Below are 25,530 nucleotides of genomic sequence, written 5' to 3' on the forward strand. Positions count from 1 at the left end.
TCATGGCGATCGGGGGAAGAACCGGACCACTGGAAAAAGGCTAATGTAGTGCCCATCTTTAAAAAAGGGAAGAAGGAGGATCCTGGGAACTACAGGCCAGTCAGCCTCACCTCAGTCCCTGGAAAAATCATGGAGCAAGTCCTCAAGGAATCAATTCTGAAGCACTTAGAGGAGAGGAAAGTGATCAGGAACAGTCAGCATGGATTCACCAAGGGCAAGTCATGCCTGACTAATCTAATTGCCTTCTATGATGAGATAACTGGTTCTGTGGATGAAGGAAAAGCAGTAGACGTGTTGTTCTTTGACTTTAGCAAAGCTTTTGACACAGTCTCCAACAGTATTCTTGCCAGCAAGTTAAAGAAGTATGGGCTAGATGAATGGACTATAAGGTGGATAGAAAGCTGGCTAGATTGTCGGGCTCAACGGGTAGTGATCAATGGCTCCATGTCTAGTTGGCAGCCGGTATCAAGTGGAGTGCCCCAAGGGTTGGTCCTGGGGCCGGTTTTGTTCAATATCTTCATAAATGATCTGGAGGATGGTGTGGATTGCACCCTCCGCAAGTTTGCAGATGACACTAAATTGGGAGGAGAGGTAGATACGCTGGAGGGTAGGGATAGGATACAGAGGGACCTAGACAAATTGGAGGATTGGGCCAAAAGAAATCTGATGAGGTTCAACAAGGACAAGTGCAGAGTCCTTAGGACGGAAGAATCCCATGCACCGCTACAGACTAGGGACCGAATGGCTAGGCAGCAGTTCTGCAGAAAAGGACCTAGGGGTTACAGTGGATGAGAAGCTGGATATGAGTCAACAGTGTGCCCTTGTTGCCAAGAAGGCCAATGGCATTTTGGGATATATAAGTAGGGGCATTGCCAGCAGATCGAGGGACGTGATCGTTCCCCTCTATTCGACACTGGTGAGGCCTCATCTGGAGTACTGTGTCCAGTTTTGGGCCCCACACTACAAGAAGGATGTGGAAAAATTGGAAAGAGTCCAGCGGAGGGCAACAAAAATGATTAGGGGACTGGAACACATGACTTATGAGGAGAGGCTGAGGGAACTGGGGATGTTTAGTCTACAGAAGAGAAGAATGAGGGGGGATTTGATAGCTGCTTTCAACTACCTGAAAGGGGGTTCCAAAGAGGATGGCTCTAGACTGTTCTCAGTGGTAGCAGATGACAGAACAAGGAGTAATGGTCTCAAGTTGCAGTGGGGGAGGTTTAGGTTGGATATTAGGAAAAACTTTTTCACTAGGAGGGTGGTGAAACACTGGAATGCGTTACCTAGGGAGGTGGTGGAATCTCCTTCCTTAGAAGTTTTTAAGGTCAGGCTTGACAAAGCTCTGGCTGGGATGATTTAATTGGGGATTGGTCCTGCTTTGAGCAGGGGGTTGGACTAGAAGACCTCCTGAGGTCCCTTCCAACCCTGATAGTCTATGATTCTATGATTCTATGATCTCCTGGTACCTAAGCAGTTTCTTGTCAGAAGGACTTAGGCACCTGCCTCATTCCACACAAAACAGCCAGAGGAGGAGGAAGTGGATGCGGTGTTGCCCCCCTCCCCCTCCATAACCTTTAGCTCAGTAGTTAGAGCACTCACCTGGGATGTCAAACACCCATGTGCAATTCCCCCATCGGCCAGAGGGGGCAAAAGGATTTGAATTGGGGTCTCCTACTTCTCAGGTAAGTGCTCTAACCACTGAGCTATGGGATATTCTGGTGTGGGGCTCCCTCAGTCTCTCCTGTTGAAGCTGTTCCACTGCGGATAAATACTTAAAAGAGACATTGGGCAGAAGAGAGAGCGCAAGAGAGCCTGGTGGCTGGGCACCCACCTTGGAGGTGGGAAACTCAGGGTCCAGTCTCCCAGATCTAATGACTCTTTCATTATTTACACAAAGTGGAACAACTTTAACAGGAGAGAGTCACAGCCTGAGAGCACCCTATGTTAGAATTTTCCCAATCCCGTAGCTTAGTGGTTAGAGAACTCAGAGATGTGGGAGATCCCTGCTCAAATCTTTTCTCCCTCTCTGCCTGAGGGAGGAATTGAGTGCAGGTTTCCCACTTCTCAGCTGAGTGCTCTGATACCTAGTAACAAGTGGGCATAGGCAGCACCACCACCTCCTCCTCTGGCTGCATTTTGAATTGTGCCCAAACTCTTAGAGACGCTCAGAGGCCGCCTACTGGAATGGGCCTCTCAGGCAAGAGAGGTGGATGAATGCCTATCCCACCCCACAACATGGATCACTCTGGTGGGAGATAGGTGTCCAAACACTGAGATGGAGGTAGCACTGCGCATGGTCAGAGGCAGAACCTAGGCACCAAGGGAATTCGTGTGCCAAGTGAGTTTAGGCACCTACAGGGTTGGGCAGCAGCTGAGCAGGATTTTCGTGGATTGCAGTGGAGTCTAAAACCAGGAATTACGGGCCAAAGTACATTTGTGGATCTGGGGCTCTGAGGTTCTAGACACCATTGCCGTCACAAGAGGAAATAAGCAAATGAGAAGTTAAAAATCACACTGCAGAACTATAAAATCCATTTTTTAAGAGGACAGGCAAGCAGTGATGTTCCAAATGCAGGTAGCGTCTCATATGCTAGTTTAGACCAACTGGGAATACGGTTTTTAAGGGGTTTTATGCTACCCTTAACATATCTGCTGATTTTGCCCCATCATTGTTGCTTTTCCTATGCTCTGGAAATCATGACTCTTAACTTTACTGAGCAGTAAGTGTGTGTTGCCCGGAAACCTTACATATTAAAATCCACTATCAGAATAGATGGGCAGGGTTCTTGGTTAATAGAATTCTGTGGTTTGTATTGCGGTGTAATGGTGTAGAACAGCCATGGCACTTGGAGTAACAGGAAGACTCTGTGCCTGACCTTCATTCCTAACAGGAAGCAGATCCTGCAACAGCCACACTTTATTGCAATCACAGTTCTTACAACACTCCTTCCACCTTCCTGGACATTGACAGCTCAGCATTCTTGACTTTACACGCCATAGCAGAAAGTGTACATTTCACTGGTGTCACAAAGGGCCCCATCCCAAAACAGGCACTTACATTGCATGCAAAACGTGCAGCTGTGGGAAGTAAATGGATTCCTGCAATTTGTCAGTCTCTCTCACAGATGCCATACAATCACCCATTTGAAGAGGCAACTGCACGCTCTGTGCACAATTTATGTGCACATTTATTAAAATAATGCCCTAAACTTTCCAAATCTTAGATCTCAAGGTGTATAACAGAACTGCATTCAGCCCAAAATTTTCACCCTTGGGGCCTAAAGTTAGGCACCTACATCCATATTTAGCCCCCTAAATTATCAGGCTGGCTGATCTTCAAAAGGGCTGAGCCCAAACAGCTCCTACTGAAATCAAGGATGCTAAACAGTAACCATGGACTTACCTGTCACAACATTTACAAAACCCAAGTGGTTAATAGCAAGGAAATAAATAGTTAAGGACATCATGTGGCTTGCTCAGCAGAAGTCCGAGAGGTGGCTTTAAGCCCTGGGTCCAGCAACTGGGTCCTGCAGTCTGATCTATTTGTGCTAGCTGCCCATGGCCCTCTGGGTCTGTTCCAGCTGCTGGGGATCAAATGGATGCACAGATGCCACAGCCAGGCCCCCTATCCCACAGGCTAGGGAGAGAGGGGTGTAGAAACCTCAGAGGCTCTATGCCACCTGAGGATCCCCTTTGGTAAGGTGAATCTTTAGGTAGTGGGATTCACCAGCTTTAGGATTGCTTTGTGTTGCCAGCATAGTGCAAAGCAGACCTAATGCTCCAGAGAATCAGGACCTAACACCTTTAACATTTTCAATTTTGTTCAGACTTGGCATGATTCTTCAAAGTCTTCATGAGAGCCCCAAACCGGTCAAGGCTGACGAACATCAGTTATGTAGTTTTAAAGTTATTTAGATATAAGATTGGCAAATCAGGGGTCCCAAATGGGGACAACTTATTTAAGGCCATCCTGAACCTAGTGGGCTATAGAGCAGCTAGTGGTGGGCTGCAGGGAGCTGGCCAGTCAAATGGTGCTGGCTCTCTTCCTGTTTTTTCAGCTGCCAAATTGCATTAAAAGAAGCTAAAAATATATTAAATACTTTCCTTTCCTAACATTACTTCACCATGTAAGCAACTGCTGTAGTTGCTACTAGGATGTTATTTGATAACCAGTGGGAGGGGAAGTGAACAGTGCAATCACAAATAGGAAGCAGGTAATCCAGCCAATCGGCAGTGATGGGTGGGGGTGGGGGCAGGGAGGTTGCTTTAATGATCATGAGTAGAAGGGGAGGTGTCCATAAGGCAATCTTTTTATTAAAATGTGGTCCGTATAAAGAAAATGTTTTGGACTCCAGGCATTAAGCAGTCTTTAACTACATGTTCACAGGTTTTCTTAGATTTGGGTCTCTGAAGTTCTAGAAAACCCACTCTCTCTTATATTTGTACTATTTGAGAAATGGTTTGTGATCAGGAAATGAGCACGTATAAGGAGACTGACATTACTGCCAGATTCTGGCTCTGTGCCACTGGAAAGCTGGTGCAACAGGCTACCTGGGGATTACGCCGGTGCAACAGGAATTCCCAGGTAATGCAGAGCCAGAGTAGCACCCCTCTGTGCCAATGCCTCTTCTGACCCGGCCCCAGCAGTGTGCATTCCCTGGAGAAAGGGTATATGGCATCACTGCACCCAGACAATCCCTACCTATCGGAACAGCCCCTGTAGGCCATAAATAGCAAAGCATAACTAACAGCAGGCTTCAAGATGCTCTAATTTATTCTGGGGCTAGGTCCGTTCCTGACCTAAGATCTTTGGACTCCCTTTTTGGTCTTGTGCCAAGCACAAATCAGACTAGAGAAAGTGGCCCTAAGATTGTGCATTCAATCTCACCATTTGCATTTCTTTCCTTTTGGTTGCTTAACTGCACAACCTTAACATGAAAAGACAGGGGTTTTTTTGTTTGGTTGTTTGTTTTGCATTTATATCTGAATATAAAGGACCAGTTTATGATATCTTTACTCACAGTGAATGGTACCTTTTACCATGAGTAGTCCACTGAAGTCAATTGTAAGAAACTACTCAATGTGAGATGAGGTATCACAATCTGGCCCAAAGCAATGAGAAACTTACATCACCACTGTATTCATACCGGGGTTTTCACACTGCAGAAAACTTTTTTTAAGGGAACAGTGATAAAGAAATGGCCATGGCTCCTTCTGTTCTGTATTTCTATTAGCTTGCAGGGAAATGAAGTCACATTCCTGTACTTGTCATATCACAGTCTGTTGCATGACAGAAGAGTCTGAGTTTTAATCCCGTGTGTTGCTAGTATTATTATGCCACTGCAGAATCCAGTAAAGCCAGCCAGTAACAGCTATGTCTTCACTGCACACAAAAAATGGTGTGTTTTCACACTGAGATAGCTAACTCAAGATAGCTATGTCAGTGCAAAATCTGAGTGGAGACAAGGCACAGGAAGTTTTTACCTTGATGTAGCTAGAGATGAAAGCCCCATTTAACACACCGAGAGATATGGCAAGCAGAAACTGTAGTAAGAAACAGTATGAAGAACCTGTGAAAAGGGTATGTCCGGTATACTGGACAATTTCCACAAGTACCACTTCAACACAAAGGATTTTCTTGAAAGTGAGACTGGGTTTCATATGAGAGGTGGTGTGATTCTATTGGCATGTACATGATGATACAGGTTCATGGAATCTTCTGGTTCAGAAAAGGTCCCCAGTGGATCACGCAGTCCAGCCTTCTTCTTCCTCCCACCACATCAGAGCATGACTCAAATGGTAAACATGTAACAATGCCCTTTTCTGTCACCTTCTCCTCAAGCAGGCATGTCTCCACCACTTCCCTTCTGTACTCTCCTCACATTTGCTAAACTAATGTATTTATCGGAGTAGTTCCCCATGTACCTGTGTTCCTCCTCATTCTAGCCCTTATATACCCCAGAGATCCAAGGGATATTCAAGTGGCTTCACCACATCTCCTAAATTATAAAACATCCATATTTCTAGAGCTGGTTGCTTCTCTTTTCTGTTTTATATCTCTTCATGGCAGTCAACAAACTCTGTGACTCAGCTGGACAATATAACATGGCTTTTGCCTCCCTGCCACCATTTTTTGCCCTATATACAATGGCTCACCTTGCTGTTTCTGCATGGTAGTGAAATCTTCAAAAGTGAGGGTGCGCACAGGGGGCCTCCAGAACGCATATGTTTCCATAATGGCCTCCAGGCCAGTTCTGTGGAATGAAAATAGAGCAAGAAAAGAAAATGTCAAACAGCTAGCAAGTATATCAGCTTCAATAAAGAAATAGTCCTAACCTCATTTGACAAACTGCCAATGGCCACTGTAAGGTCACCTTGACATCTGTGAATTCCTCAAGCAAGCCCTATTGCACAGGTGTTGTTCACAAGAATAAAACTGAATTTTCCCAGTCCAGGATAAGAATAGATTGTATCAGTATTCCAATTATTTTTCTTTTTAACCAGGACCCTAAAATCTCTGTACTTTTCGTGGGCAAAAGTTTTGATGTTTAGTTCTTTGCTGCTGACTTTTCCAAGCTGTGCAGCATGAAATCTGTGTGAGTGTGTGTCTCTCTCTCTCACTCACACACACACGCAAGATGGGATTCAGCCTAGTGAACCTCAAGAAGATGTGAGGAAGGAGGATTTTTTATGAAATTCTCCCTGGCCCTTTCCCCCATATTTTGGATACTTATCTGAACCATGTTCATTTCAAAATCAGTCTGGAACCCTAGCCTAAGGAGGGGCTCTCGGGAGATCCCCACTGCTTTCTAGTTTTGCCTGGGTCAGAAATGCAGTGAGAGGCCTTTTCTTGGGATGGCTGGCACCTCCACTTTGGGTTCCTAGCCCAAAACAAGTGCAGAAACAGACAGGAAAAAAAAGCGAGCTGAAATTTTCTTGGCTTCCTAAAGTGGTTGGGTTTCACCTTGAAGGTGTCAGGTGGGTTATTAGTTTACAGCTATCCTTAAATGCCTTGATTTTAAGTTCCTAGTAGACAGTTAGGGCTATGAAGAAGAGTTAGCAGGAAAAGAACTGTATGGTCTTTATGGAATCCTCCTCCCCAAATTAGTTCTCCTTTCTAGAGTGAAATCTGCTCAACTCATCCCACGATTGCTTCATTTCTCTCTGTCTTTCAATGGCACGTTGGCTCCCCTGTACTGATTAAGCACAGCTAAGCGATGCTTCATTAAATGTGCAAATGTATCCCCTTTCAGTGCAAGTGGCTCTAACATCCCCAGAGCCTCTCAGCCCACTGACTGCTGATACTGTAGCTGGCTTTTGCCTTTGAAAATGTCTTCCTGCACGTGCCTCCACTCACTTAGTTAACTTTTCATAGTTGCCCCGGAAGCTTGGATGCTTTAAATATATTGGAGTTGGCAAACCAAACTCTCTGTATTTTAAGAGGAGGTTTAGAGGAAAGATTGTTGCCTGGTGTTTATTAGCTGCTAAGCTGTTAGAAGTAGGAACAGAAGACATCTCCACATAGCAGGCTCGCACCAGCACTGAATATATTACAACACAACTATTTGGTTAATACAGAGGCCTTTGGCAGCTCATGGAGCTCAGAGACAACAAGACAAAATAACCCGTGAACCAAAAAGCTAAGCCTAGAACTGTGTGTTGAAGCTGCATGTAAGCTGCTGGCATCCCCCGGACCTTACAAATGTCTTCTCTCCTTTGCTGAGAAATCAGCTCCCCTGTCACGCCAGTGTGTTAGCTCTTTCTGCTTCTCACACAGAAAAGTGAAGCTGTGGAGAGACAGGTACAGTTTCTTGGCCTCATGAAACCATCAAAAGCCCAAACCCTGAGGGAAGATCTCCCGTCACATGAAAACTAAAGGGAATAAAGGTTCCAGCACTGTTAACTTGGCTGTTTTGCATGTCCCATACCGAACAATAACACGTCAACCCACATTACTCACTAGAAAAGAGGATCTATGCACAGCTTGGCTGAGTTAATTGTGTTCTTAAACCCTGAGCCTTTTCATTCTCTGCGCCAGAACCTGACCTCCAGCGCCAATGTGCCCATGTGGTCTCCAGTCAAGCTGTGGCTCAGAGGAGCAGAAATGCCCCTTCCCCATTCTGGGTCCTGCACCAAGCATGGCTCAGCTTGACCCCGGGCTCTAGCTCTCCGAGTCTAACTGTATAGCCCTTCATTGTAATTACACAGGTTTGGGTATTTCGAGGGAAAAAAGGGAATAATTTGGAACAAATGAAAAGCAAAACAGAACTAAAACGCAGAGCTCTTTGGTGAGTAGCGCTTTCAGTCTCAGAACTAAACTGTGCCCATTAGGTACAGCTCAGAGTAAAGGACCGTGTGGAGCTGCACCATACTAGGGGCACCCTGGGAATACCCACCTGTAGGGGAAGTGAGCCCATCGATACACAAGGTCATCCCACTCTGTGTGCCAGTGCAGAGGGGTGGGCAAGGCCAGAGCCCTGCTTCCTCTCTGTCCCATTTAGTGTGCTCCAGTGGGAGTAGGAGTAGTTGCTTATGCAATGCATCTAACTATAAATGCTCAAGTCATGCAACCAGTGTGTGGCAGAGATAGAAATGTAACCTAGTTCTCCTGTGTGCTAGTTTACTGCCTGACCCACAAGGCCATCCTTTCTCTTCCCGCAGTCCCCTGCCTCATTCACTGCATAACTACCAACAACTGCAACAAATGAGACAGGATTTCTCCACACAACAGCCACATTTACTAAACAACTCTGCCTTATTCACCTTCCATTCTTTTCACTGAATGTGGTGGGGGTCCTCTGGAAAAAGTAGTATGTGATCGTGTAATTAAAGAGTGTATCATGCATACGCACAAGGGGGCAGAATTAAGATTTCATGAGCTACTTTATTTCCTTCTTTCCCTAACTTTTGAGTCCTTGACTTTGCAACCTTAATAATATTGTTTTAGTGCAGTTTTTCTGTGTAGATTTTCCTATTTTTATTTTTTTAAGAAAACTGATGAAAAAAATTCCATCATTAGCAACTCTAATGAACACCCCCCCCAAGAAAAGATGATCAACTGGGTTTGACCCCAGGATCTCCAGAGCCATAGCACTGACCTCTACCACTGGAGCTAAATCAGTTACTTCATTAACTACTATCAGTACCAGGCTTTTATTTTATATGTGCACTAGCCACTAGAGGGGGAAGCGACAGGCACTCTCTAAGCAGGTTACATAAATGTTTGCAAGAGGGCAGCGATAGGGGAGTGTTGTCTAGTGGTTATAGCAGGGGCTCAAGAGTGCTATTTGTTAAGGATGCTTTTCTTTTACAAAGTGCTCTTTCACTGTTGCGTTGCAAAGCTCTTTGGCCTTGATTCAGCAAAGCACTTAATCATATACCCACATGTTATTAACGTAAATGGGATTAAGACACACTTAAAATTAAACAGGTGCTTAAGTGCTTTTCTGAATTGGGATTACTCAACATGCTGAGCTCCTCTGAAATATCTAACCACTTATTTTGGTGCCTGAAGGGGAGCTGCTGTGCTCTTTTGAAAACCTGGCCCACAGAGCACTGGAGTAACCGCATAATCTCCATTTTCCTTTTCACAGGACCGCACTCAAAATTCCAACTCTCTGTCCAGCCACAAATCCTCCCCCTCTCACACCATCTTTATGAAGTAGGGGGGGGAAATATCTGAAGAGGATTCATTGCCAGCTTTATTTTAATAAGGTTGGACCCTTTAATAGGTATCCAGAATTTACTCTCTTTTTTTCACTTGATTTTTTGATTTTCAGTGCTATAAAGTTTTAATACTGGGCAATAAATGAAAGTTCCATTGTCTGAAAAATGAAAAAAGATGTCCCAGCTATCTGTGTGTGTGTCAATAATCTATTCCATATGGCTGGCCCGGCCATGCCTGCTGCACACAGAATTCATGTCACCATTTCATTGTTCACTCAGGAAGCCAATCCATAGGCTCCAAGTATCCTTCCTGCGTCTCCTTTCCTATCCAAAGACTCCGATTGCTCCTGGCAGAGCCTACCCTCGTTCATCTCAGCTGCCAGAGATCTAGGTAAAGGGAAGAGTCATTGCATACCCATGGCTTAGGGTTTTCTTTCCCTTTGTCCTCTCCCCCTACATTTGCAGATTGTTACTTTTTAACAGGTAAGCTGCCTCTTGCTGGTTGCAGGAAATACTGCATCCCAGAGGAATGAGGAGCCCATGCAAAAGGGATTCAAGCAGGCCTCCAAAATACGTCTTGCAATTTTGCATCTGTAGATTGGCTAGCTAAACATTCAGCTACCTGATCTGCATGTGCAATTCAGAAGCTATTTTAGAAAATTGTGGTTCCCACGCTCCTGCCACTTTTCAGGAAATCAACCAAACCATACCTGAGTCTAACTATTTATCTTAGGTACTTGTCTAGCCCCCATCACCCTGCTATCTGTTCACCTCACTTTTTTTCATTTATTTACCCTCACAACATACCTGTGAGGTAAGGCAGTATCTTATCTTATCACCATTTTACAGATGGGGAATTGAGGCACAAAGAGACTTGCCCAAGATCACACAGGCAGTGTGTGGCAAAGGAAGGAATTGAATCTAGGTTTCCTAAGTATTAGGTTATTCCCCTAATTGTCCTTTCAAAAAATAGTAAGATCACTAGCTACCATCAACTAATATTCTTTAAATGCTAAAATTTTTAAAGCCAAGCTCATCACACTGAGCTCTTGGGTACACCCTTTTTTCCTCCAAACTGTTTGTTCCTCTTCCTCCAAACACATTTCCTGGTAACCCAGGCAGTGAGCTGTACAGGGATCAGTCCTTTCATGCAAATGGCCTAGAACCTGAGGGAGACAGGCAATGAAGTGGAAAAGCAGGCAGCAAAGAACATTCCAGGCATACGGCCATGCTAACCCAAGTTTCACCCCATCTTCATTAGGTCTATGGTTGGCTTGTTGGTTCATGATTTATAATCTGCCTGTTGTCTCATTGTTTCTGAGCTCCACAAGCAGCCAGAGACCACCTTACAAACCACAGAGCTTTGCTGTAATGTATTCAGCATTAGGGCGGGGATTTTATGAGGCGAGATCTTCCTCAGATGGATTTGGATAGTCATACAATCATACAATTTCCCCAAGGCAGCAATTAATTCAGTCTTGCCTTGCACTATCAAGCCAGGTTCTGCCCAAATGGAGAGTTTGGGGGGATAGTTATGAGCAAATGAATACCAAAGGTTTATAATGGAGACCCATTTTGCAGTTTTAACGGCAATATCTAGTCCCTGTGGATGCTGCAGGAGGGAATAAAAATGAAAATGGAACAGTGTAAGAAACATTAAAAAAAAAAGTAAAGGGGCAGCTTCTATTTCACAGTCATGACCCCACCGCCAAGCAGAAAGGCAGTTTCTATGGGGAAAAGCTCAACAAAAAGAGGAGGCAGAATATTTTCCTCTTTTCATCTTGTGCTAGTTTTTCCTTTGCTTTATTTGTTCTGCATCCCTGTTGAAAAACTTTAGTGAAAGACATGATAGCAAGATTCAGTGATGCTGACACAGTTACCATGAAGCTTGCAGAGAGGAGCACAGCTTCACAAGTCATTCTGTAGCTCCCACTGGTGTTTGTTTATTAAAAGGGAAAGAGATTTTAATACGAAATCTCAATGAGAAGCTGTGTGCATTCCTCCTTCAGAAATGGGCCTTTCTCAAATTATGCCAGTTTATTTTTCAAAAAAAGACAGCTACATTTTAAGGGGAATGTTTTCCAGCTGCAACCCTGGATGCTGTAACTAACAAAAATGGTTGGGGGACAGAGGAGAAGGCACAGAATACCACATGATAGTTCTTCCCGTCAGCCCCCTCCAAGATGAGGCTGGAGCTGGGGGTTGAGGGAAGGAAGAAGACTTAGTTAGCATAGTTAAGAGTCCCACACACTCAAAGGATCCGTGCCACACTGTGTTCACTCCAGTTCTCTAGTTTTCGCACAGTTTGGATCTGAATCCCTTTTTCTCTTGTGTGTGTGGGGGGATGCATACATGTACATGTGTCTGGGTATGTGTGTGCAGGGAGCGGGTGTTTGTTTTTTGGAGAAACGTTCTAAGTGTTACAGAAAATTTCTCGACCTGGCTGAGAATTGCAGTAAAATCTTGGCAGGCCCAGCATTAGTAGGACAGATGCTTTCATGTTATATGTGCTCTCAGATACCTTCCCCTGCCTCTTCTTTAAAACTCCAGGCTACTCTCTTTGATGTGTAATACCTTAAAGATTTTAATTCCTCTTTACATCAGCAGAGAGCGTTATGAGTTCTACCCACAGCTGCAGCCATGTTACAATTTCTTGACCTTTCTTAAGTCAATGAACCACAAGATCCCAACCTTTTCAGCGCACTGTCCAAATTCATCAGACTAAGACCTCGTCACTGCCCTCAGTCTCCCATTCAGCTATGCACTGTGTCAGGCCTCATTCTTGCCACTGTGAGCAACTCAACCTCCACTAAGCAGAGACATGAAGCAAGATTTCAACAGGAAAAAGGATAAACACTCATCATTAAGAGAGGAGACCAGGAAAACAGTCGCATTCCTGAAGTATCAGAACTGCTATGTGTGCCCTGACATGGGAATCTCTGATCTAAACAGGGATGGTGTTAGCTCACTTTCCCTAAACCTAACGTGAGATGAGAACATGGGAAATTACATATCAGATCAGACTAGTGATCCTCTTAGTCCAACAAGATGTTCTGTCTCCCCACAGTCACCAGCACAATGTTTACCCTATATATTATTATTAACTAAAATCTACATTCAAAGGATATTAAGGTTGCAAAGTCAAGCACTAAAAAGTTAGGAAATGCCAGAATTATGATTGCCTGTACCATCGTAATTTGCCACCCTTGTGCGTACGCATTATGACACAGTCTTTAATTACAAGATCACACACTGTTTTTTCCAAAAATGACACACACACACACACACCCTGTCGCCTCATTTAGGAAACTCAGGAACCAAAATTGTGTGAGCCAACTGGGGGCATTGAGAATGACTCATATCTTGTCCTGACAAATTTTCCATAAGACCCGAGGTAGAAGTGGCAAGAGAAGGAAGGCAAAGTTCAGATGGTCAGACCACAGAAGGAGGAAGGCATCACCCTGAGAGTGACGTCCTAGGGCTCCTGCGTAGCAGTATATTTTGCACTTCCTGTATGAGAAGTGAACAGATCAAAATGCTCACTGCTGAGTTATTTAAAACTCACTCTTGATAGTAAAGTGTCTGTTATGGGTGTCGACCAACATTTTTTGAGTCCCTGGAAGATAAACTGCTGATAAGGTGATTTGATTCCTGATGCATCAATTCCATAGGGTGACTGCTTCTGCACACAGAGGAATATATCTCACTGCTCCCTGTTTGTTGATGTCAAGGACAGTTGTCATATTGTCCAACATTATGGGTATCTGGTGATGTTATATGAATGGGAGAAAGGCTTTGCAAGCCTCTCAGACAGACAGCAATTCCAAAATGTTGATGGGCACCCTGGCTTTTCAGGGTATCTGAGTGCCCTGTGTCTGTCCATGTGGGCTCCCCAGCCCAGGGAGGGAGGCATCTGTGATGATCGTCCTGTCTGGTGAGAGGGAAAGGAAGGGAATGCCCACACATGCTTGATGGGTATTTTTCTACCACAGTAGATATGATATGCTTTTGTATTGCAAACACTGTTTGAAGCCATGCCTGCAGGCATCCAAGATGGAGTCTGGCAAATGGCAAAATGTAAGAACATGAAGCTATATGTCCCAGGATTGAAAGACAAGTTCTGACTGGCGCTCGAGGGTTTTGCGTGACCTGATCTATGAAATCGTCCATCACTTGGAATCTGTCCATTGGTAGATAAGCTCTTGCAGAGGCTGAATCTAGAGACTGATGAAGTGTATAGTCTGTGTTAGAGTGAGGACAGACTTTTCCAAGTTTACACTGACCCCTAGGGAAGACAGGAGCTGAAGCATTAACTTGTAGACTTGTAGACTTCTTGATGTGTTTTGGCAATGAGAAGCCAGTTGTTGAGACAGTGGAAGACAGCGCAGTCCCCCTCACATGAAATGGGCAGCTACTACCAAGAACCCGGGGGCAGTTGCAATGTCAAATGGGAGTACTCTGTGAAACTGAGAAAATGTTGGAGTGAGGCGAATGTTCACCTGAGAGTACGTGACCATCATATCGAGAGCTGTAAACAACATGTCCTTTTCCAGGGATGGGATTATAGATGCCAGTGTGACCATGCAAAATTTCAGCTTGCACATAAAGCAGACCTCATGGCAGAAGGTGCACTCTTTTTTGAGTTCGGCCAATGTACATGGAGGTCCCCTGATGTGGGTCCAACCATGGCCTCATGGCTTTGTCCATGAGGTGATTTTTGAAACAAAGTTCCTGCCCCTCACAAGTTCAACTGGAGAAAGAGCAGATACTGCACCTTGCTGCAACACGTACTTCCCTGAGGCAGTATAGGGATTGTTTTTGCTGACCAAGAAGGAGCATGGGCAAGAAGCAAAGATTTTGAACCTTGGGATTCTGGGCATAATCGAATACCCATAATGAGGTGGGAGTTCCCTGGGATGGGGAATCTATTTAACTATATAACTTAGCTAAAACTGTAGAGTAAAAAATTCTAAATTATTAGATGGATATAGATACGGATACAGATATACAGATGAAGGTCCAGATGCTGGAGGTTCCAATCCTGGCCATCAGGCAGTAAGAAGGAACTGGAGAGGCAGTCAGCCCACTCTGCTATTTATGTCCTCAGCTGGATGCATGAGGAGAGCAAAGATGCACACATGAACCAACAAACGCTACCTTCAAGAATTCTGACTCTGGGCACATTGAGGCTATGCATACCCACAGAAGAATACATATAGGGACCAGCACTCAAAGAAGAATCCCAAGTTCCATTACAAGAGCTGGAGAGCAGTGTGCTCTAGCGTTCAGAAACCCTTCTGCCCCTGCTTCCCTCTGAGCCTGACCTCTGCTGCCCCTATTTCCTCCAGCCTGTTCCTGCCCCAGTCCTGTCTCTTCCCTTGTCCCCAGCTCTCAGTTCCATTCCCCTCTGACCCCCAGACTCATTGACCAAGTCTCCTTGCCCAGGCAGTACCAGCCTCACATATTCCCCACCCTGGGCTCCTCATTCAGTCTCAGTCTTCCCCTCCAGAGTCCTGCTCCCTGCCACTTCCCCAGGAGACTGGAGTCTCCTCCCTAGATTCCTTGTCCCAGTCTCCTTGTCCAGTTTTTCCAGGCTTGGGTTCCTCATCTGATCTCAGTCTCCTTCATGATCAGGATCTAAATCCAAGTCCCCACCCTAAATTCCTTTGCCCATCCAGTCCCAGTCTCTTCTTACTGAATTCTCATCTAACCTCAGCCTCCTTTCCCCCTCACTGGCTCTTCCCCTTCCATCCCTGTTTTTCCCCCACACCTGGTTCCCAGTCCCAGTCTCCTTGCCCAGTCAATCCAAGACTTCCCACACACACTGCCCGGTCCCACTCCCAGTCTCCCTCTCAGACTCCCTTTCTCAATCTACCCCCTCCACTGCCCCCCAGGCCCCAAGTCCAGCTCTTGTCCCTTTTGCATTCAGATCAGGCTGTTTCCTCCCTCTTACTGCCTGGGTGTCTGCAGAAGGAGCTCTGAAAGCACCAGAGAGACAATCTCCCTGTTCTCAGTTCTACTACCCAACTGCAAGGAGGCCTACAGCAGCTAGGAGCAGCAATTAGAGGGAAAGCCCTGTTCAGCCCCTGAAGTCTTTGGCTAGAGCATACTCGGAGCAAATGGAATCTTCAAAGATTTTAGCTGCCAAACTCTAACAAGTCTCTACTCTTATAATGACATGTGTTCAGCAACGTTAATTATAGGCAGTGTTGTCCGCACCATTTATAATAACTGTGGATGGAATCCTACTTAGTTCTTGGCCTGAGTAATAACTTGTAATAATGAATTTCACAGATAAATCATGCATTGTATAAAAAGTATTTCCTTTATAGGTTTTTAATTTACTGCCTTTCCATTTCACTGAATATCCCTTGTTATGTTTTAGCGCTGGTGAAATACTGTTCTGTCAAGCATTCTACAATTGAAAAATGCAATTTTATTGAAAATCAAAGTATTTCACAGGGATATTTTGATGAAATTTTTAACTGGAAAAAGTCAAAACATTTTATTTTGACTCTCTTATTTTGTTTTGATAACACTGAAACATTTTGATAGGTAAAATGTTTTGTTTCAATTTTCCCATTTTGATTAATTTTGTTTTGATTTTATAGGAAAATATTAGTGCTAATATTTGTCTAAATTGTATAATTTTATACTATAGCTACTATTTTAATATAAGGGTCTAAACAAAATGAACTGACATTATTGAAATGAAATACTGCCATGGTTCCAAATCAAAACCTTTTGGAATTTTTGTTCTGCAGGAAATTTTGAAGTTTTGGTTTGTCATTCCAATTCTGAACAGTTTCTTTCCCCCAGCATTTTGGAATTCCCCACTGAATGGAAATTCTGGTTTCTGACCAACTCTAAGTATGACAAAGAGGAGATAGAACCACTTAGTTTACTCTCTCTGTGATATTTATTATTTTGCATGCCTCCATCAAGTCTCTTCTAATTTGTCTTTCTAAATTTACAGTCCCAAACTTTTTAGTGTGTCTTCATTTAAAAGTCTCTCCATGCCGCTAACAATTTTTATCATTTATTTTTAAAAAACTCAACAATATTTTTGCTATATCTTTATTAATTATGGAAGGCCCTATATATATTATGGTACTATGGAAGTAGTAAATAATAGTTATAAATGACTTAGAAGAGAGAGCAAAGACCACAGCAATTAAATCAGTAGATAATACTAAATTGAGAAGAGTGCAAACTTCAGAGAGAATAGAAAAATAATACAACAGTATCTAAAGAATTTGATACATGACTAGATAATAAAAAAAATAAGAATTAACTTGGAAAAACTCAGTGCTAATATAGGTCATAAAAATAATGTGAAACACATAAACAAAATGGAAGGAAGTTCTCTTGGAAGAAGTAGTGCTGAAAGACGCAATGAGATGATAGTGGACAGCAAATTAGACATGAGTTTAAAATCTGATATATCAGCAAAATAAACAATTGCACTTTGGGGCATAATGTCATGAAGCAGGGAAATGATATCTATCTCTCTTTATAGGGATCTTGTGTAACAATGCCTAGAACATTGCATTGAGTTCTGGACACCAAGTTACCTGGAAAATACTGATAAACTGAAATACATTCACTGAAAAGCAACGAAATGGAAGAACTGACTTGTGAGGAGAAATGTTTAATCTGGTTATTGTGTTTTCTACTGATGCCAGCAGTACATAGTGGGTGTGTTTAAGCAAATTAAAACAGCCATTCCAAAGTTCTGTGGTAACTAGTTTACAGCAAGTATCAGAGGGGTAGCCGTGTTAGTCTGTATCCCCAAAAACAGCGAGGAGTCTGGTGGCACCTTAAAGACTAACAGACTTACAGCAACTTTCTTTTGCTGTAAAACTGAATTACCCAACAAAGTGCTTTCCTGGGACTTAAAAAGGATTTAAGAAAAGGGAGTGTAAGGGGTACAAGGAGAAAATGAGCTTAACAGAAGGAAAGATAAATGAGATCTTCTTACCTGTTCCTCCCAGAATCTCTGAATCCTTTAGCAAAAGGGTTTCGGTCAATTTTTAATCGAGTGATCTGCAAAGGAAGGAACTGAGAATTAGCAGTTGTTTGAAGATTTTTATTTTGAGAGCAACTAAACTACCCTTAATGCCCTAATATATGCTGCCTCTATTCATGCAACATGTTTTTTATTTTCTACTTACTAATTTCCCAAACAATGCTAAGGAGAAAAGGCAACAGCAAAGCACAGAGTACAGCCTCCAGACATTAGGCAGAACTGCAAAACCCAGGATGGTCCCAACCAGAAGGGGGCTATTGTTAGCTCTGCTTCCTGGTGGTTGGTGATTCATAACTACTCAAAGCTGGGTTAGCTAGTTTCCCTGGCCATTCTGATAGCAACAGTCCTGTTTGTGTTTGATAATTGTTTCAGGATAGAGATATCTTGGGGTTGCACAGTATATACATATAATAAATCAACAGCACCCCAGAGCCAAACATGGCCACACTAGAATTACTGCTCCTGAATTATGGCTCTTTGGGCCACAGTCAACCTTGTGTAACTCCATTCCACCAATTTCAATAATAGGGATGAAACTGACTCTTTCATTGTGCAAAATTAGGCTGTAAATCTCACAAGAATAGGCTGTGATTTCTGACACCCTCTCCTGAGGATCACTGCCTCCTGTACAGAATTTTGAGCATTTCCCATCTTGGCTGAAAATGAAAATGACAGAAACTTACCTGCACATTTCAGACCTTAGAAAAAGCTTTGGTGTGAGTTCAAGTGTCAGATGGTGAAGGTTCAAGGGGATGAGGTACAGCTGGTTTCTAAACCAGTTCTCTGGTCCCTACCTCAAAGCCATTAATCAAAATCTTTTAGAAATTATTCAAGTTTGTGTCCCACTTTAGGACATTACTGTTACTTATATACTGTTATAATGTACATGGCACTGTACAATAGATTGGAGGAGTCAAAGATCAGAGACCTAACCCCCTAGGACTGAAAGCACCCCTGTATTCACACCCTATAATTCATGTAATAACCTTTGTGCAAATATGCCTTGTGAAGCATCATTTAAAAACTAGGAACACACCGATAATCAATATTCTTGGGTAATGTATGTATGAAATGCATATTAAGAGTTATAAACGTAAGCTGAAATTATTACTACAGTGTGTTTACCAGATAAGTCTGGGTAGTGGGTATGCCGGTTTCTCAAAGACAAAGAACAAGCTGATGCCTCTAGCCCGGTGTCATCAAAGGTGATTGTCAATCACCTGTCAAGTGGCCATTCCTTGGCAACGAAAGGGGGGAAGGAACAGATTGATGTGCATTTTAGCAATCAACAACATGGATCCTCTTTCACCACAAGACCCCATGTCTCCATCCTCACAGCTGGAGTGAGCTTTATCTAGGGGTAACCTCAGGAAAATGAATTTCAAAGGGTGACTGGACTACAAAAGTGAGGGGCAAAACACCCCAGCTTATCTCTCTCTTTCACCTAACAAGACAAAGGAACCAGCCTTTTGATTTTTGGGGGAGAGCCTGACCTGAGAATTTGGTCAATCATGTTGCTGGGAGCCTGTGGTAAGGATTTTACCTTGAACCAAGTGTAGCTTAAGTTTGAACTACAAGAAATGTTTTACCTTTATTTTTTGTAACCATTTCTAACTTTAATACCTTATACTTGTACTCACATGAAACCTATCTCTTTGTAGTTAAATAAACTTGTTTTATTTTTAATCTGAACTAATCCAGTGCTGTGTTTAAACCGAACTGTTTGGTAACTCCAGTTAAAGTAGCAAATTCTTGAATATTGACCCTTTATGGGAGCAATGGACCTTTAATATATGAACTGTCCAGCAGAGGGCTGGACACTGCAGAACATATGTTTTGGGGGGAAATCTAGGAACGGGAGTGTGTTGGGATCACCCAGCAAGTAGTAACCAAGGCTGGTGGAAGCCAGAGTGTGACTGGAGTGTTGCTGACAGGCTGCTAGATCAGGGCTGCAGCTATACACAGACACTCAGGGTGTGACCTGCATGCTGGTAGGCTATTTGTCAGCAACCCTGATTGGGAGCTACAACAGCAAAGCACTGTGAGGCACCGCAGGTCTCAGGGCAAGAAGTGACAGACCCCTCACTGGACTGGATTGCACCCCACAATGTGACATACCCAAAAGGTTCAAAATCAAAAGTGGGTAAAATACGAAATAAAACAGTATATATCCTTAAATTCTAAGGCCAGAAGGACACATTATGAGAATCTAATCTGACCTCCTGCATAGTACGGGGCATAGAACCTCACCCAGGAAAAAAGCCAAAGGTCCAACAATTATTAATTGTAGGGCTAGGGCCTGCCTGGAATTTGAATCAATGATCTCTCTCACCATAAGTGAGAAGCAGACCCATAAGCCACCAATGTACCCTAAAACTGGTTAGGAACTGAACCTATCACCTCCTACACCCCAAGGCACTATCTTAGGGTGACCATACATCCTATTTTGGCTGGGAAAGTCCCCTTTTTAAGCCCTGTTCCTGACATCCCAACTTTTTTGGCTGAACGGGGTGTTTTTGCCTTTTGCTCTTGCCAAAAAAGTGGTGTGTGCCCCGCTAAGAGGGTTCAGAGGAATATTCAGGCTGGGGGCAGGAGAGACAAGCGATGACACCAGCCCCACATGGCGGGGTTTGACCAAGCAGATCGGGCCAGCCCCACGCAGAGGTGGAGGGTCTCAGATGATCAGCTGGGATCAGCTCCTCGCTGCGTCCCGTTTTCACTTTGAGAAATATGATCACCTTACACTATATTAACCCTACATTAACCAGTACACCTCTACTGACACTTACCATCTACACAGAGTGACTGTGGATATGGCATCAATCTGTCTAATCTATTCAGGATCCTACACCACACACATCACCTTGCAGCTGGAAGGCTTCAAAGAAGGAGTGGGATTTGAGGAGGGATTTGGGAATGAAAGGAAAATAGCCTATATTATAATGGGAAACCTCATATTCTGAAATTTTCTCCCGGCCTCCGCTTCCCTTTTTTAGATTTCCCAACATACACAATTTTCAGATGGAATGAAAACATGCCAAAAGGTTGTAAGTTCTTTGCAGAAGGGAGTGTGTCCCTGTATTCTCTAAAGTTCTATGGTGCCGTATAAACATTTTGTAATAATGAATTAATTAAATGTGACAAACTCTTTTGAATTGTTTTGACATGATATTGTCACTTATTTCAATGTTGTTTACTTTAACATATAAATTTGACTATATTTCATTGAAAAGAAAAGTGATTCCTAAAGATTGGGGTTACAATGTTATTGTCTGCAAAATAGCTAAGATGAGAAATGTCTTTTCATTACCATTCTTGATTTAAGACAAATTCTTTCATCCCTGCAATCTGTAGCAGCAAACTGCAGACCATATTTTCCTTTCAAGTCAGGCTACATTATCAGATTTTTCCTTTCAAGCTAATTCATGTTGTCATTCTAGTTTATGATGCTTGTTTATGATACATAACTAGACCACCATGGTATTGGCACACTGCATAGGACTTTGTCTATTATGACATCTTACCTCACATGGCTGTGATAAATGCTGAGAATCTGCATTAACACTGACATTTTGATCCCGGCACAAATTATTGTTTTCATGCAAAGATGGTGAATGGAGGATCCTTTCAATGAGTTGAGGATCCAAATTAACACTTTCCTAAGAATGCGAAGTATAAGAAGTGCTCTCCAAAATCAAAGCATTTGAGAACCACTGTTCTACCGCCCCTGGTTCTGTGCCCAGCAAGTGCCCCCTCTCTGTGGCTTTCAGACTTCCCTGGACATTCAGGAACTGAGCTCACATTCAACTCATATTCAATTCTACCCAGCTTCCCAGAATCAGGACAACTGCTCCAAGCCCCTTTAAAGTTGTGTGACACAATATGTCCTCAGAACCAAAATGGTAGTGGCAGTTAATATCATTTTCATCTCCTTCCCTGCACCAGCTGACCCTCCTGCACCTTGGGAGTATTCACTCTGATGAGGGCAAGCATTAGCACTGACACCAGCTCTCCCTTGGGATTTCCACTTGGGAAGGGTAGCTTTAATTTACAGCTGGGACACCATAGGGATCAGCACATTACCCTGCTGACCTGACCTCACCTCCTCTCCCGACAGTAATCCCCGCTTTGGGGCTCGGTAAAGACTTGATTGAAACCACTCTCCACTTTCTGCCTTATGGGCCATGTGCTTGAGCTGCTGGTAGAAACTGCCGCTGAATCCATCCCTATGAAGGTAAAGTCTTTAGAAAGCAAAGTTGCCATCGGTATGGGATTTCTGAACCAGCTGTCTCTTCATCCTTTTACCTCTGGACAATTGGGTTCTTCTCTTTAAGCACAACCCACAGCTCTCAGGCACTGATTCAGACCAGAGTTCTGTCGTTACAGAAAGAGGACCAATTTTTTTCTACAAGCCATGGAAGGATGAAAGAGTGAACCAGACTTTCATCAGGGTATGTTTTAGGTAACACAGAACTGGCCATTCTACTCCAAAACCTCCTGTTTTGGTTAAAATCTCAACTGCTTGCATTGTCTTATTTTCCTTTCGGTCTCAAGAAATTCATATCCTTTCAAAACATCTTTTTGAAGTCATTCCTAATTAGAACAGGTATGGAATCCTATATAAATAATTTATAATAATTTCCTTAGTGCATCTAGAATGCCCATTTACTCAGGTGAATAAATACAGCTCTCCATGGTAAGCTCTCTGGGGCAGGGACCGTCTGCTTCAGTATTGGTACAGCTCCTGGTTCGTGACTATTGTATGGCTACTGCAACACAAATAAATAATATGGGCTAAGATGCCATTTCTGGATGTTTAAAAGTCTGGATCAAGGAACACAGTTAGTCCATAATCAAAGCATTATCTGGTCCAGGAATAACTAGTTCTCCAGATCGTAATTTCATCATAGCAATGCCTTTTTCTGAAGGTATACTGAGTTAATGTACGTACCTTCCTGTGGAAAGTGACCAGGTCCTGAAATACTTGTACTTGTAGTGTACTTGTAAGTAAAGTATGAAGCCATTAAGAGCTGCTATGCATAGTGACCCCTTTCTCTCATCTATGACTTTGTTTTCACTGCCAAAAACCGGTGTGTTTTACCATGGGATAGCTATGAGTATGTCTACACTGTAAAGAAAAACTCACAGCACTGAGTCTCAGACCCTGGGTGAACTGACTTGGGCTCATGCAGGGCTAAAAATAGCAGTGTAGATGTTCTGGCTCAAGCTGGAGTCCAGGATCTGAGACTCGGTGTGGGTGAGGGTCTAGCCTAAGCAGCAATGTCTACACTGCTATTTTTAAGCCACTCCGTGAGCCTGAGTCAATTGACTGTGCTCTGAGTCTCTGTGCCATGGGTTTCTCTTTGCAGTGTAGACATACCCTAAGATGTGTTAGCTTTACCCACTGTAAAATCCTAGTGTTTTTTACTACGAGGTAGGCTGGTGAGGTCAACACCTTCCCCCTACCCACAATGATTGACCTCCCCTAGCTACCTCAGAGTAAAACTGCAATGCCCTGTGTCTACCTAGGATTTTGCAGCAGGGTAGCTAGCCATCTTTTTTTGCAGTGACAACATAGTTTAACTGCCCATACAGGGCATCTTCTCTGTTAGCTAGCTTTCTCAGGGATTTAATTCTCACAGAGACACAGAACATGCTACTATTTTTATAAATACAGGGGAAAACACTGCAGGTGAAGGAGCTGATGGGTCTCAGGGGGACACACTGCTTTACCTGCTGGTTTTGATAGGCTGTCACTGTGGTGAAGACAGTTTCAGGGAAGTTGAAAGTTTTCACTCCATCACCTGCAGGGACTGGTTTTGTAGGAGACAAATCACTGCTGAAGTCCTTGCGGATCACATGAACTCGAGGCTGGTACTTGTGCATTGAATGTAGAATTATCTTTAAATAAAGAAGAGAGGGGGAAATTATTTGCCTTCAAGTCTCCTATGCTCGGCCCATAACAACTACATGGGGATGGGGGCAGGCTAACAAATCCCAAGACTTAGCCTATTGTGATACAACTGCACAGTCTTTACACTTGTCTGATAACTGAGTGAGATTCAGCCAGTGATCCCTCCGTGGTGTGTGTATATGTGCAACCACCCCAACAAAACTGAGCTCCTATCCAAAGGGAGCCCTGGTACTGGGGGACAAGGGTTTATACATCGATGTGGTTAGGCAGTGTCCCAGAGTGCAAGCAATGGGGCTGGGCAAGAGGCCTTTCTAGCTTGTGTGTGGAATGGTTGCATCCCTGGGCTTGGAGCAGAAGAGCTGAGAAGTGTTATATCTCCCTGGGACACGGTGGGGCGGGGCTGGGGCAAGGGCATTGGGATTAGCTTCTGACTTACGTGGCCTTGATCATCAAGCTCATTGTTGGTCAGTTTGAGTTTGTCAAAACTGACAACCTGCCTCATCCAGGTGTCGCCAGAAGCCAACGAGTCGGGATGGATATACACCCTGGGAGGCACTGGGGAGTCAGCGTTGCCTGCCACCATCCACTTGGAGCTGTGATACACGTACCTGAGAGAGAGGGGTGAATCTTTATGGCTAAGGAACCCAAGAGCCAGTGAAGAAGGAACATTGCCAGAGCTCCCCTTCCCCACCACCCTGCCACACACGTGCCAAGGCCTCATGCACAGATAGGGGGAATGTGCTTTACTGCAACCTTTCACCTTGCAAATGCAAACCAGATAATTGAACTGAACACGTGGCCGAGGGATTCCTTATTAAAATCACCTTCCCAGTTCCTTTCAGCTATAAGCTCTGCCATATGTGCTGTCCCGGCTCCTTAACCCTCTCTGTGCTGGAATACAAGCCTGTGAAAATACTGCTGAGCACTTCATTATTACTAAAAGACAGACCTGTGGGGGTGGGACCTCTCACACTGGGTTGTTCAGCATGTACTTTCAGGGTGGATTGATTTGACTCAAAGTGATTTAAATCACTGATTTTAAACATGTTTTAAATCAGGAAGCAAGAATTCCTGATTTCAATCATCTATTTTAATCTCGTTTTGCAGTTATACTTTGTAGTTCTTTTCTTAAAGAGAAGATGATTCTCACTGGTTGGTAACCATTAAAACATGATGATATGCAACTAAATATAGCCTTCACCCTAAATTGGATAGGTCTTTTTGCTACCAGGGGATAAACTGTATCTACACACATTTATTAAGCAATCATATAGCATCACATATGTTTATTCAGAGTCTTAATTTTTACATTTTTAGTTTATTATTTCTTATTTACTAGATGATGACAATTTTTTTTCTTTTGATTTGTGTCCACTCTGCTTGGATGGAAATTCAAATGCCTGAGAGAATCAGTGCCTGTGTCACCTGCTGCTCCAGTGCTGCATCCAAAATATAGATCTGCAAATAGCTCAGTCCTGACCTGCAGCACTCCCTGCTATTTCAGTCACAGGTTGCCCATCCCATGGCTCTCTTGGTGAGTGATTGCTAATCCTGGTTAATTGTGAAATGCACACAGACCAATAGAGACTAGAAAGAGAAAAAATTATTATTACTTGAATCAGAAGGCAGGGTTTGAATCCTGGTCTCCAGAAATGCAAGGGAGGGAATGTATTAATCCCCTTTCTCAGTGAGACCCTCAGTACGACGGATCAGATACTCAGATAGTTTAAATCAGCATAGCACTACTGATGTCAATGAAGCAATGCTGATTTACACCAGCTGGGGAATCTGACCCAATCTCTCTCTGACTGAAGCATGGACCTTTACACTTGGGTATAGTGGTAAATGTTTTTCCCAACCTCTCATTCTTTTGGTATTCTGAGTCTAGCTCTCATGGTGTTCCTCATTGTGCCGTTGAAAG

The 25,530-nt window shown here is 43.5% G+C and overlaps 1 protein-coding gene across 1 annotated transcript in view; it reads right to left on the reverse strand.

Annotated features, from left to right (window-relative positions):
* The window catches only part of TBX15 (T-box transcription factor 15), a 134,089-nt gene that overhangs the window by 16,870 nt on the left and 91,689 nt on the right, over positions 1 to 25,530 (reverse strand). Inside the window, exons 4-7 of the mRNA XM_007067870.4 lie at positions 24,046 to 24,217; positions 23,429 to 23,596; positions 17,648 to 17,712; positions 6,157 to 6,254 (exon numbers count right to left, since the gene is read on the reverse strand). Coding sequence (XP_007067932.3) covers positions 6,157 to 6,254; positions 17,648 to 17,712; positions 23,429 to 23,596; positions 24,046 to 24,217 — 503 coding nt within the window. The remainder of the gene's footprint in view (positions 1 to 6,156; positions 6,255 to 17,647; positions 17,713 to 23,428; positions 23,597 to 24,045; positions 24,218 to 25,530) is intronic.

This window comes from Chelonia mydas, chromosome 1 (genome assembly GCF_015237465.2).
Source record: "Chelonia mydas isolate rCheMyd1 chromosome 1, rCheMyd1.pri.v2, whole genome shotgun sequence".
Lineage (NCBI taxonomy): Eukaryota > Metazoa > Chordata > Testudines > Cheloniidae > Chelonia > Chelonia mydas.